The following is a 13,228-nucleotide window of genomic DNA, read 5'->3' as shown; positions in this document are numbered from 1 at the left end:
TAGATTTAAATCCCAGACTAGCTGTATTCTCTATATGCAATTTGGGTATGCACTTTACCTCCTTGCTTTAGTTTTCTTATTTGTAACAACAACAACAACAACAACAACAACAACAACAACAACAACTTCCATTGTAATCAGCTTATCATGAGGACAAAAATTAACCAGAATTTGAATGTACAGTGTAAGTTAGAAGCTGTTAAATTAATGTTTGTCAGTAGTAGCAATAGTAGGACTGGTAGAAATAGTGTCACCATTATTATTTTCATGACCAGAATGTGATTTCCCAACCTTTATAATAGTGTTTTTCTATTAAGTAAATCATCTCATAATAGGGCAATAATAATCTCTGAGTGGGGAAAAGACCATTTATTCAGTGTTACTTCTTTATAGGTTCCTTATATCTTTACTCTTAAGGAATTTATAAATAAAACCCCATATTTTAAAGTGAGAAATATGGACACATACTAAGTGGCTGTCTTTACTTTCTGAAATATAATCAGAATGTGTCTATAAATGTTCATTCCAAGCATTAATGTTCCATTTTTATGGTATAGTGAATTTATGAAAAAGCTACTATTTCTTTAAAGCATTACAAATGAAAAATATATTTACAAGGCCCAAGAATACACATTCAGAAGTTAGAATTCTGAAATTCTAAATATGTTTTTTAATTACAAAGGTAACTTCTGTGTCCATTTTGAAAACTTGAATCTTTCAGGATGAAAATAGTATTAAATGAACATTTAAAACTCAGTCAAAAGAAAATTAGAGAAGATATTCAGTAAGAGTTTCTAGTACTGAGTCTGGGGTAATATTAAAAAGAATATTACACAGTCACTGATTAATGTCCCACACCAAAGATGTTTCTTGAAAGAGGTTGCTTTCATGCAAATTCAATGGGAGTGTCATACAAATTTTTCTTTGGGTGACGAAGCGACACTTGAGTCTTTCCAACTGAAATCTTTCAAATTTAAACACAACTCAGGGATAATAAGTAATAATAATAGGTACCACCTGTTGAAAAAACATGCAAAATACTGTTGAGCACTTTCCATATATTCCTAGTTTAATCCCCACAAGCAACACTATGAAGAGCTATTACATTTTACAAACTGAGATCAGGGCAAATGGCTTGGTCTGTCACTTTTCAATGAGTCATGTAGTGTCCTTTTGGGGTTTTTTTCAACTTTTTATCTTTTATTTTTATTTTTTTTAATTTTATAGATTTTTAAATTTTAAATCCAAGTTAGTTAACATACAGTATAATAATGTTTTCAGAAGTAGAATTTATATAACACCCAGTGCTCATCCCAACAAGTGTCCTCCTTAATGCCCCTTGCCCATTTAGCCCATCCCATCCCCCCACCCAACACCCATCCATCAATCATTGGTTTGTTCTCTGTATTTAAGAGTCTCTTATGGGTTGTCCCCTCTCTGTTTTTATATTATTTTGCTTCCCTTCCCTTATGTTCGTCTGTTTTGTATCTTAAATTCTACATATGAATGAAGTCATATGTTATTTGTCTTTCTCTGACTGACTTATTTTGTTTAGCGTAATACACTCTAGTTCCATCCACATTGTTGAAAATGGCAAGATTTCATTCTTTCTCATCGCCGAGTAATATTCCATTGTGTATGTATACGTGTGTGTGTGTGTGTGTTGGTCTGTATATGCGTCTTTATCCATTCACCAGATGATGGACATTTGGGCTCTTTCCATAATTTGACTATTGTTGATAGTGCTGCTATAAACATTGGGGTGCATGTGCCCTTCCAAAACAGCACTCCTCTATCCTTTGGACTAGCCTTTCCCATACCTTAACTTTAATAGAAAAGTCATGAGTGTTTTGGGTTCCTCATCAGTAGCATATCTTACCATGTATCCAACAAGCAGTTTCCAGTTTTAAAAATCCATTTTAATTACTCCCATCTTTGTCTATCTAGTAAATACTGATTCACAGCTGAGAAACATATAAAATGGATATATTTGAATTCAAGGTCCTTCCCTTCCCTCCCTTTCTATCCTCTTTGAGAATAGAACGCCAACATAAATAGGTTAAGGAACAGAAGTTTCTGAGAAAAGAACACTAAATACTAGCCATTAGTCCTTTGGTAGCTGTGCTAACATATCCAGATACAATGGCCATTGCCTTCTGATTTAATTTTCAATTTTTAGAAGGATCGTCATACAGAATTAATCAGAAAGAGCCATCCTCCTTTTTTGATTTTTAAAATATACCATTAAAAATCCTTCCCAAATTAAAATTGATGATTATGTCTTCTAGTCTTTCCATAGTTTGAGTTTTACTTCCAGTCTCCATCTCCCACCTTTGGTCTTAGTGCTAATAGCAGAAATCCCCACTAAATTGCCACCCTTTGTGGCTTTTTCCCACTTTTCCTGATGGCTACCACTTGTATATTTCTTCACACTTATGGAGCTGATTTTGAGTAGGGTTTGTTTCTGTTTTCTATTTTTCAAGTTTTGAATCTTCTGTGTGACCTTGTCACATACATTAAACTCCAATTAAGAGGTGGAAAAGCCAATTAACAAATTTATAAATTATGTTCTGAATCTGAAAGCCCTTCTCTTGATTAGCCCTGCAAGTTCATAGAAACATGTCTTTAGGTGAAATTTATGCAGATCTCCATTCATACTTTAATGATTTTTTTAAAAAACAAGGATTATTTTCAAGGAGGCATATGTAAGCAGTAGGTACAAATCTTTTGTAACTTATGTAAGCAGTAGGTAGAAAAATTTCATAATTCTATAGTTCCCAATAATGAACTGTCACTCATTATTTGGTTAACTGCTATTTGCTGGATGGTTTTAAACCCAAAGATATATAGATATAGATGATATAGATATAGATATAGGTATAGGTATAGATATAGGTATAGGAATAGGTATAGATAGATATATAGATATATTTTTGCAACAGAACCATGTATGCAGTGGTCTTTTCCCTAGCAATATAATAAAGCCCCACAGAGAAGAAACGTGCCTTCTACTTAAGTACCACTTCTCATACAGCACTTTCCCCACACTGGGTTTTTCAACAATGACAGACTATTTGATTTGCCTAGCAAAATCATTAGTTACCAGTATCCAAAGATACCACAGGTTCATCATCAGTCTTCACAGTTACCAAGCCTTTCATGTTCCAGTAAAGGGAAAGCAGATGTGATCAATGAGCAACTCCCAAAATGCTTTGGGACCTTTGTCATCCATTGGCCATCCCTATCTGCAAATTGCTAATGTATAAGATCAGTACATCTCAGTAACTACAATCTAAATTGCTCACTTTTATGAGAGTGACTTTATGATGCTGTTAGCCTTAAGAGCAATTAAATCAGCCGGGACATAAAGACAAGTATTTGTTGGCTTTTTCACTTTTCAGAATATGAAGTTATATCCAGAGAAAATGGGACATTCAGCGGGAAGAACAAGTCCATTCAAATTACAAATCAAACCTTCTCCACTGTAGAAAATCTAAAACCAGATACAAGGTAAGCCACCTGTGCTCTTACAGGTGAATTCTGACAGTGCATAAATCATCACCAAAGGAATGAAATGACATCATCCATCTCTGTCTTAAGGGACAGTGTAGTTTGCATTTCATTCTTTGGCTTTCTGTGCATAGGAGTAGGTACCTCTAGAGTCATGTTTTGCAAATACACAAATTATTGGTGGGGATACAAGAGCTGACAAGATGGTCTTGTAAGTTAACACTATAGGGGAGAACATTGAAAAATAGAGGATCATTAATATCAAATGTTGATATTAAATACCAAAATGGAGAGAAGGAAAATTCTGTGGATGAGACACAACTGGAGTGTGTAGGATGTAAACTAAATGTGAAACAGAAGAATTTGGCTGGCATGCTGGAAAGAAGAGGGCAAGGATATAAAAGTTATGTAACAAAAGTAGATGAAAGTTTGTGATAGTTAATGCTTAAAATAACTACAGACCATTCCCAGGCATAGTGGTCTTTCATTTTGGGTCTTTTTATAATAAACAAATGAGAATCCATTTTTGAAAATAGACACATATATTATTACCGATGCTCTATAATAAACAATTTTTCTTGGCATCCCTTATTACCTATTGGTACCTGGTTGTTTACATGACTGTATGGTTTTGTCATTTCTTTTTAAATCTAAAATATCCAACATTTTATCAGCTCACTGTACTGGAAGAAAAATAAGGGCTTTATGCACTTCTAGAAATGTAATAGGGAAGGTTTTGTTTTGTTTTACATGGCTAAATCATCAAATTTATTGTTCAAGGAAATTCTCAAAAGGATACAGCCAAGCATTTCTTTAAAAAAATATGTACTAAATTCATTTGGGGACTAAATATCACTCTTTGTGGAAAATCAATTTCTTTCCTCAAATTCCAAGACACTATTTGAAAACTATGCTTTCAGTTAAAACAAAAACATCTTCACACTTTACGTTCTAGTGCACCAAGCAACATAGATCAATTTTCAGAGAGACACAATCAGGAATTTTTCCAGACTGAATACTTCATAGCTTGATAAAGTTTCCTGAATACTTCATAGCTTGATAAAGACCAGCAGAGGCAAAGACTGGAACTCCAGCATTAGAAAATTTTTTCATAAGTTTTATTTCTATCTTCCATTGTCATCAGTTGATTGAATTGAATCAGGTATTGATTATGATATTCAAAAGAGCCTAGTAAAGTTCTGACAACAAGGAAACTGATAATCTTTTCATGAAAAAAAGGAAGCATCTAGTTAATTCTAGATGGTTTGCTGTGTATAAACTGTAGTCCTATACTATAAATATAATACTTTCCACAGGTATTTTTTTTTCTTTAAAGTTCTCTATTTTGAGTTGTAATATGGAAAATTTTACAACTGCTAATTTTTTTAAAGGATTTAAGTTAGCCAAAATAAGCATGTATTTCAGTAAAAACTCATTTGATGATCTTGGTTCTGTTTCCTTAGAGAGATTAACAGGGAGAGAGACTATTTTTAACATAACATATTTTAAGGGAAGAGTAAAGAAGAAAAAGTTATTTAATTTGGACTTTTTAAGAGGTGAATTTGGGCTTACAGAACATGGAAGTTTTTTTCTTTATAGTTTCTTGCTTTTTATGCCACTTAATATACTGAAAACATTGAAAAGCATCTAATTTCTAAATATTGTGTTCCTTTTCTGAATTAGGCTACCTTCAAATCTTCACCTTCAAAGTTCACCTATGACTCATGATCAGATGTAGAAAATAATTATTTAAGTGACATTTTAAACCTGATTTGTTTGTAACAGGTTTGTGTTTCTACTCAGCTAACATTTATTAAGTGCCAACAGTGTGCTTGGTGTGGTGACCACAAAACTGAATAAACATGGTGCCTGTCCTTGAGGACTTGAGGTAGTGGGGTAGTCTTTTAGTAACTGATTATTCTACACAAAATAGTGAGAGCTCTGGCAAAAATATATACAAGTTGCAAGGGGAGCACAGAGTGGGTGACACTTTGCAAAGTCTGGGGAAATTGGGAAAACTTTGTGGAGGAGGTGACACCTGGGCTGAGGCTTAAATGAAGAGCAGGAAGGAGTTAGCTAGGTAACTGTGGTAGGGGAAAGAAACGTCAGAGAAACTAGCATATGTTAGAGCAGAGGCCCAAATGGTATGGTTGTGTGCAGTGAACAATCAGCTACTTCCATGAGTGTGAGAGGTGAAAAGTGAACAGAGGCAGTGGAAGCAACGAGAGGTAGAAGCCATGTTGTGGAGGGCCTTCTCTGCCAGATCAGAGAACTTAGTCAAGAGATGGGGAGAGCCAGAAAGTTGCTTACTGGGAGTGACTTGCTCCAACTTCAAATTTAGTTTTTTCCTGACATTGATTTAGTTGGAATAATCACTTTTGATACTAGAGCTACTTGTAACGAGTAACAGTCGGTAGAATAAAGCTAACAAAAAGAACTTTTTTGATAATGTCTTGCAAGAGTGCCATTTTGGCATCTTGCCTATTTGGCCAAATAGGTGCATAAGACAAACGTACCTTTGGGCTAAGCTGCATTTCATTCTGGAATCACAGGACTAGTCATGGAGTTCACAGCTAGCTTCTGCTATGAATTGTTGTAGGACTTATGCTAATTGTTTCTGGAGTTTATGTCAGTTGTAGGAATTATACTAATTGTTTCTGGAATTTACAGCCAAGTCCCCTTTATCTCACCCTAAGATATGCATCTCATTTGTCACTCCTGTCCTTCATCAGTGGGTCTTCAAAGGAGGGACCCCTAAAACTATCCTCATCTCAAGACAAGCAAAGCTCAAAGGAGGCCCTTTCTGGAATCATCTTTGGGAAAAAGTAATCTTAAGTGTAGGATTCCCTGAAATCAGAATCCCATGCCAAGTTTTTCCAGTTGGCATAAATTTGGGGCCACTCAATGTGTCTGTATTTGGCTTATTTTATGTTATTTTTAGAGTTTCATATAATTGAATGAAATCCAGTTCAGACATAAAGACTGTTGATAGTCATATATATGATTTGACCAGGATTATACTGATAGTCCCTAATGGGTCATGATTTAAAAGTTGTATATCAGCAGTTTGAAAAGCATTTCCCCACTGGGAGCAGATATAATACACATGGATATAAAGGTGCTCTAATGAAAATTGTTTAGTCTACAATGTGTGGAGCCTTGTGGTGTTCAAGTAGTTTAGTAGATCCCAGACCCCAGTGAGTAAGAATGCATTCTATGTTCTCTTAACAGGTATGCTAGAGATGAATTTGTCCACTTAATGAGCAAAAAAAATGTTTTCAGCTGAAATATTAAAATTATGATTTGAAACCTCTATTAATCAAAATAACTTCATGAGTTAAGTAAGGATAATTTGAAGTCAAATTATTTCATTTAATCTGATATTTCTGAAGCCTAGAAGCACCTGGGGAAACAAAACTAACAGCCATGAAACAGCTGGACAGCATCACAAGACAGCATAAAAGATCACATAGGACTTACACTGAAGTTCTGCAATTTAGAAGAGAAGAGAAGGCCTCCTGCAATACTTGAGACTAGAACTTGACGGTAAAGGATAGAATTGAATAGAACAGGATGGCAAGAAAAGAAAGAGTAACAACAGTATCGTTCTTTCAAATCAAGTCCATGTGCATGACTTCGGTGAAATACAAGTAGTCCTTAAAGTTACTACTGACAGCAAGGTTACAGCCAGAATAATAAAATTATGAGTTCCAAATTTAGGTTTGTAGGTTTTTTCGATGTAAGCTTTTTCCATACTATCTTAAGTTGTTAAGGCAAGATTTCTTTCCATTATATCTTTTCTGCCCAGCCATGATCCAAGATTAATGCTAATAAAAGACATGCTATAAAATAAAGAGGAAGTATGTACAGCATGCAGCCACCAGGTGGTTTTTATTACCTGTAAAGAATGACTTTAGTCACATTTCAGTGCCTGTTGAATTCCCAACAGGCAAACTTTGAGTTATAGTTGGTAAAATTCATCACCACCACCACCCCAACATGAGGTTCTGGGATACCCTATTTGAAAAGCTAGAAGATAATAAATTCCGAAAGAATTACTGTAACTGTGTTCCAATTTCAGGAGACACATGTATATAATTTATTTTAGTATCATTTTCCATGATTTGTCCTGACTAAAAATCATGAGATGTAAAAACAGGTGATAATTACAGGGTAATCATTTATTACACACTGAAATGGGTGGAGTAGAGCTTGGCATTAGAACATTTAACCCAAGAGAGTCAATGCAGAGAAAATAGATCCCCAGAGCTTTTTAGGTAAAACTTTTAAATGTTCACACACTAGAACCAAAAGCACAGTGGACTGTGTTACCGTTTCCTTCTCACAGTGTATCATCACCTTCTCCCTGCCTGTTTTTACATTTTAGCCAGGATTTTTACCTCTTCTGCAAAAGCTCAAAAAATAGCCACAGGAAGGGACAGTAGCTATCTTGCTGAAGAACAGTTTGGCTGCATATGTGTTGTGAGATGTTTCTGTCTGTAGGGAGTGAAGCCCCAAGGCTGCTCTGGGCCAGCAGGCTGTAGTTCCAAAGGTGGCACAGTGGGGACTACCCCAGCCTTGCCAACAGATGCTTGCAGCCACAATGGGCTTTGGTCATATATGTGCACAGGGAACAGGGGTGTTGGAATGGAGCCATAACTATTTAGTCAGATGATACAGATATGTTGGTGTCCACCTGAATCGGTACCCACCTAGCCCACTCCCCAGTATATATTTTCCATTTATTTCCATCATGAAACCTCAGTGTGTGGCTTGTGTTGAGCTAAAAGAAAAATAGTAAGAAGAGCCTCTCCAATCTATAGCCAACCACTTTGTGTGTAAAGACAACTATGATTATTTTTAGTTCTGTGAGCAGAAGAACTGACAAAGTATATGACTTAAACAGTAAGTCTTGTACCACTGCTTACGGGGACAGGGAGTGTGAGGTAAATTGATCTTGAAGTCTCTCCCATCTCTAAAATGATACATTCTTATGATATCCAAAGACATGCATAGAATCAGTGGGAAACTGGAACTGACATTAAAATGAAAAGCTAGGTTAAGCCTTACAGCAAGTCGAATTATCCTTCTATTACAGAAGTAGAGAAAGCATTTTTCTTTAAGTCTGTGTCTGTGGCCTCCAATTTGTTTTCAGACAAATTGTTTCTATCTCATATTTGAATAATCCATTGGTAGGCTGGACAATATAGATGGACACACATAATTGCTATACAGTAAAGACAAACAAAAAGCCCTATAATCTCTTCAAGTGAGCCCTTGTCTCCTCACTTGACTAAAAAACTAAAGAATCCATTGCGTGTACCAGATTTACATGTGGCCCAGCAATTTCCACGCAAAATGTATTCTGTCTGGTAATTAAATCAAGTTCACTTAACTTATTCCTGTACTTCTGTCCTCTGTAGCTTGGGAGGATTCTAGAGAACAGTTCTCCCTCTAAAATTAAAACATACTAAAGTTTCCTATAGCTGACACAAAGACAGTTTAGGAATATTGTTTATGTTGTTTGATTTAATAAAATCTTGGCTCAAAAAGTAAACTGGAATAGAGGCAGCAAGTTATCATAAACTATAAACCTGGCTGAACAAAGCAGGCATGTGGAATAGCCATTATACCCTTATTCGTAGTGTTTTTGTGTAGTTCTGTTTCCTGAAGATTGTATATTAACTTTCTTTTAAAATTTTTTAATGTTGATTTATTTGTGAGACAGAAACAGAGCATGAGTAGGGGAAGGGCACAGAGAGAGGGAGACACAGAATCTGAAGCAGACTCCAGGCTCTGAGCTGTCAACACAGAGCCTGACTCGGGGTCCAAACCCACCAACCATGAGATCATCACCTGAGCTGAAGTTGGACACTTAACCAACTGAGCCACCCAAGCACCCCATTTGTGTATTAACTTTTAAACGTCTTTTCTCAAGGAGTAAAATAAGCTACTAGAGCATTAGGCACTTTACTGAGTTTTATTGTAGGTGTAGGCAGCAGAACAATCAATAATTTCACCATTGAAGAAAGAAATTGAAGGGATTGCTCAGTTTTACAACTTTTCTTCTGGCAAAAAGGCTAGCTAAGAGCATGGAACTCCAACAATCTATAAAGAGAGCAATTATTTTCACATAAACATATTCTTTTAATTACTTTTCATTTAGAATTACTTAGTATCTGGGGTGTGGCGGGGGATGGGGCATGCCAGAAACTCTTAGCAATACCATAGACTTGGAGCGCAGCCCAGATCTGGAATTTCTTGTCCCTGTATAAATGAGAGATACAAGAATGTCCATGAGGACATGCTTGGTAACTGGTTGATGATACCTCATGCCTGCTGATACCCTGCTCCTCTGACTTTGGCCCTGATTAGAACTTCTTTTATCCTCTAATAGTATCCCTCCAGCTCTGCCACTTTTTGCTCCTTCTCTATATTCCCAGGTGAATACAATGTCTGCATATGGCAAGTATCCAGAAATGCTCATATAACTAATTGATTGGATTTCTCTTTCCCTATTTGAGGACCTATTACTCATATTTTCATATTCTACTTTTCCATTTCTTTCCCTCTGACTGAAGCCCCACCTGAATAGGGCTCAAATATTTCAAGACTACATAGGGGTAAAATTAGCTAACCAAACCACTCAAACCAACAAGCAGTTACAGGGTGGCTTCCTTTGCCATGCAGAAGCTTTTTAGTTTGATATAGTCCTACTCATTTATTTTAGCTTTTGTTGCCTTTACTTTTGGTATTAAATCCAAAAAATCATCACCAAGACCAATGTCAAGAAGATTACCCACAAGGTTTTCTTCCAGGAGTTTCATGATTGCAGATCATATATTTAAGTATTTAATCTATTTTGAGTTAATTGTGTGTATGGTGTAACATAGTGGTCCAGTTTAATTCTCTTGCAAGTAGCTGTCCAGTTTTCCCAACACCATTTATTGAAGAGACTGTCCTTTTCCCAATTGTATATTCTTGTCTCCTTTGTCATAAATTAATTGACCATATATGTGTGAGTTTATGTCTGTGCTCTCTATTATGTTGCATTGATCTATGTGTCTGTTTTTATCCCAATACTATACTGTTTTTGATTACTGAAGCTTTGTAATACAGTTGGAAATCCAGCATAGAGCCTTCAGCTCTGTTCTTTCTTAGATTGCTTGGGCCATTTGGGTCTTTTATGGTTCCTTACAAATCATAGGATTGATTGTTCAATTTTTGTGAAAAATGCCATTGGAATTTTGATAGCAATTGCATTGAATCTATAGATTGCTTTGGATAAGAGGGAAATTTTAACAATATTAATTCTTCTAATCCATTAACATGGATTATCTTTCCATTTATTTGTGTTTTCCTCAATTATGTCTTATTGTTTTCAGTGTACAGATCTTTTACCTCCTTAGATCAAATGATTCCTAAATATTTTATTCTTTTTGATGCTATTATAAATGGGGTTGTTTTCTTAATTTCTCTTTCTGAAAGTTTATTGTTGGTATATAAAAACACAACTGATTTTTGTATGCTGATTTTTGATCCTACAACTTAACTGAATTTATTTATTCTAACAGAGTTTTGGTGAAGTGTTTAGGGCTTTCTATATATAATATCATGTCATCTGCAAATAGAGATGGTTGTACTTCTTCCTTTCTGACTTGGATGGCTCATATTTGTTTTTCTTGCCTAATTGCTCTGGTTAGGATTTCCAGCATTAGGTCAAATAAAAGTGGCAAGAGTGGGCATTTCTGTCTTGTTCTTGATCTAGGTAGAAAGTTTTCAGCATTTCACTGTTGAGTATGATGTTAGCTGTGGGCTTGTCATATATGCCCTTTATTATGTTGAGAAGCATTCCCACTTTACCCACTTTGCTGAGAGTTTTTGTCATAAAAGTATGTTGAATTTTGTTTAATGCTTTTCTGCATCTATTGAGATCATATAAATTATCACTTATGTTGTTAATGTGGTGCATCACATTGATTGATTTATGGGCATTGAACTGTCTTTGTATCCCTGGACTGAATCCCATTTGATCATGGTCTGTTCAGATTATCTATTTCTTCATCATTCAGTCTTGGTAGGTTGTATGTTTCTAGGAATATATCATTTTTTCTACATTATGTAATTTGTTGGAGTATAATTGGTCATAGTAGTCTCACAATCCTTTGGATTTTTGTGGAATCAGTTGTAATGTCTCTTCTTTCATATAGGATTTTATTTCAGTCTTCTTTTTTCTTAGCTACTCTAACTAAAGGCTTGTCAATTTTATTTATCTTTGGAAAAACAGCTCTTAGTTTCATTGATCTTTTCTATTGTTTTTCCAGTTCCCTATTTAATTTATTTCTGTTCTGATATTTGTCATTTCCTTTCTTCTACCGAATTTGGGCTTAGTTTGTTCTTTTTCTTGTTCTTTTAACTGTAAAGTTGGGTTGTTTAATCGATAACCTTTCTTTTGTTAATGTGGGCATTCACCATTATATATTTCCCTCCTCACATTGCATTTGCTGCATCTCATAAGTTTTGGTATATTGCATTTCCATTTTCATTTGTCTCAAGATATTTTTTAATTACCCTCGATTTCTTCTTGGACCCATTGGTTGTTCAGGAGCATATTGCTTAATCTCCATGTATTTGTGAATTTTCCAATTTTCTTCATATAATTGATTTCTAGTTTCTTACCATTATGGTTAGAAAAAAAAATGCCTGATTTGATTTGTTTTCTTTAATTTCTCAAGACTTGTGACCTAAAATATGATCTATCCTGAGGAATATTACATGTGTGCTTGAGAATATGTATTCAGATGAAATGTTCTGTAAATGTCTGTCAAATCCGTCCAGTCTAATGTGTAGTTTAAGTCCAATATTTCATTACTAATTATCTGTCTAGACGGTACCCCTGCTTCTTTTGCTTTTCATCTGAATGATATATCTTTTTTTCACCCCTTCGACTTTAGTCTGTGTGTGTCCTTAAAGCTGAAGTGAGGCTCTTGTAAGCAGCATTTACTTGGTTCTTATTTTTTGTCTATTAAGTCACTCTACATGCTTGGATTGGAGAATTTAGTCCATTGACATTTAAAGTTAATTATTGACAGGCAGGGACTTACTATTCCTATTTTTGCTCATTGTTTTCTGATTGTTTTATAATTCTTTTGTTTCTTTATTTCCTCTTTTGTTCTCTTCCTTTTTGATTTGATGATTTTCTGTAGTGGCATACTTTGATTGCTTTCTCTTCATCTTTTGCGTATCTACTATAGGTTATTGCTTTTGTTACCATAAGGCTTACATAAAACATTTATGACAGTCTGTTTTAAACTAATAACAACTTCAAACATAAAAAGAGCTCTACATTTTTCTCTCCCCTCCACATTGTTTTTTGATGTCAATTTACCTTTCCTTACATTGTTGTAATCGTTAACAACTTGTTGTAGTATAGTTAATATTTTTCTCTTTTAACCCTCAAATTAGAGTTATAGGTCATTTACTGCACCACGATTAGAGTATTCTGAATTTAACTATGTATTTACCTTTACCAGTGAGTTTTATACTTTTAGATGTTTTCTTATAACTAATTAGCATCCTTTAGTTTCAGCTAGAACTCTCACATTTCTTACAAGGCCAGTGTAGTGGTGATAAATTCTCAGCTTTTGTTTGGCAAACTCTTTACCTCTCCTTCAACTCTGAAGGACAATTTTGCTGGTTAATTTGTTTTTTTGTTTTT

The 13,228-nt window shown here is 35.0% G+C and overlaps 1 protein-coding gene across 13 annotated transcripts in view; it reads left to right on the top strand.

Moving 5' to 3' along the window:
- The window catches only part of LOC102970387 (ABI family member 3 binding protein), a 257,824-nt gene that overhangs the window by 232,900 nt on the left and 11,696 nt on the right, over nt 1–13,228 (top strand). For all 13 annotated transcript variants that reach the window (XM_042998592.1, XM_042998593.1, XM_042998589.1 and 10 more), the window contains one exon: nt 3,402–3,510. In XM_042998592.1, the coding sequence (XP_042854526.1) occupies nt 3,402–3,510 (109 nt within the window). The remainder of the gene's footprint in view (nt 1–3,401; nt 3,511–13,228) is intronic.

The sequence above is a fragment of the Panthera tigris genome, chromosome C2 (genome assembly GCF_018350195.1).
Source record: "Panthera tigris isolate Pti1 chromosome C2, P.tigris_Pti1_mat1.1, whole genome shotgun sequence".
NCBI lineage: Eukaryota > Metazoa > Chordata > Mammalia > Carnivora > Felidae > Panthera > Panthera tigris.
This window is presented reverse-complemented; position numbering and strand designations above follow the sequence as displayed.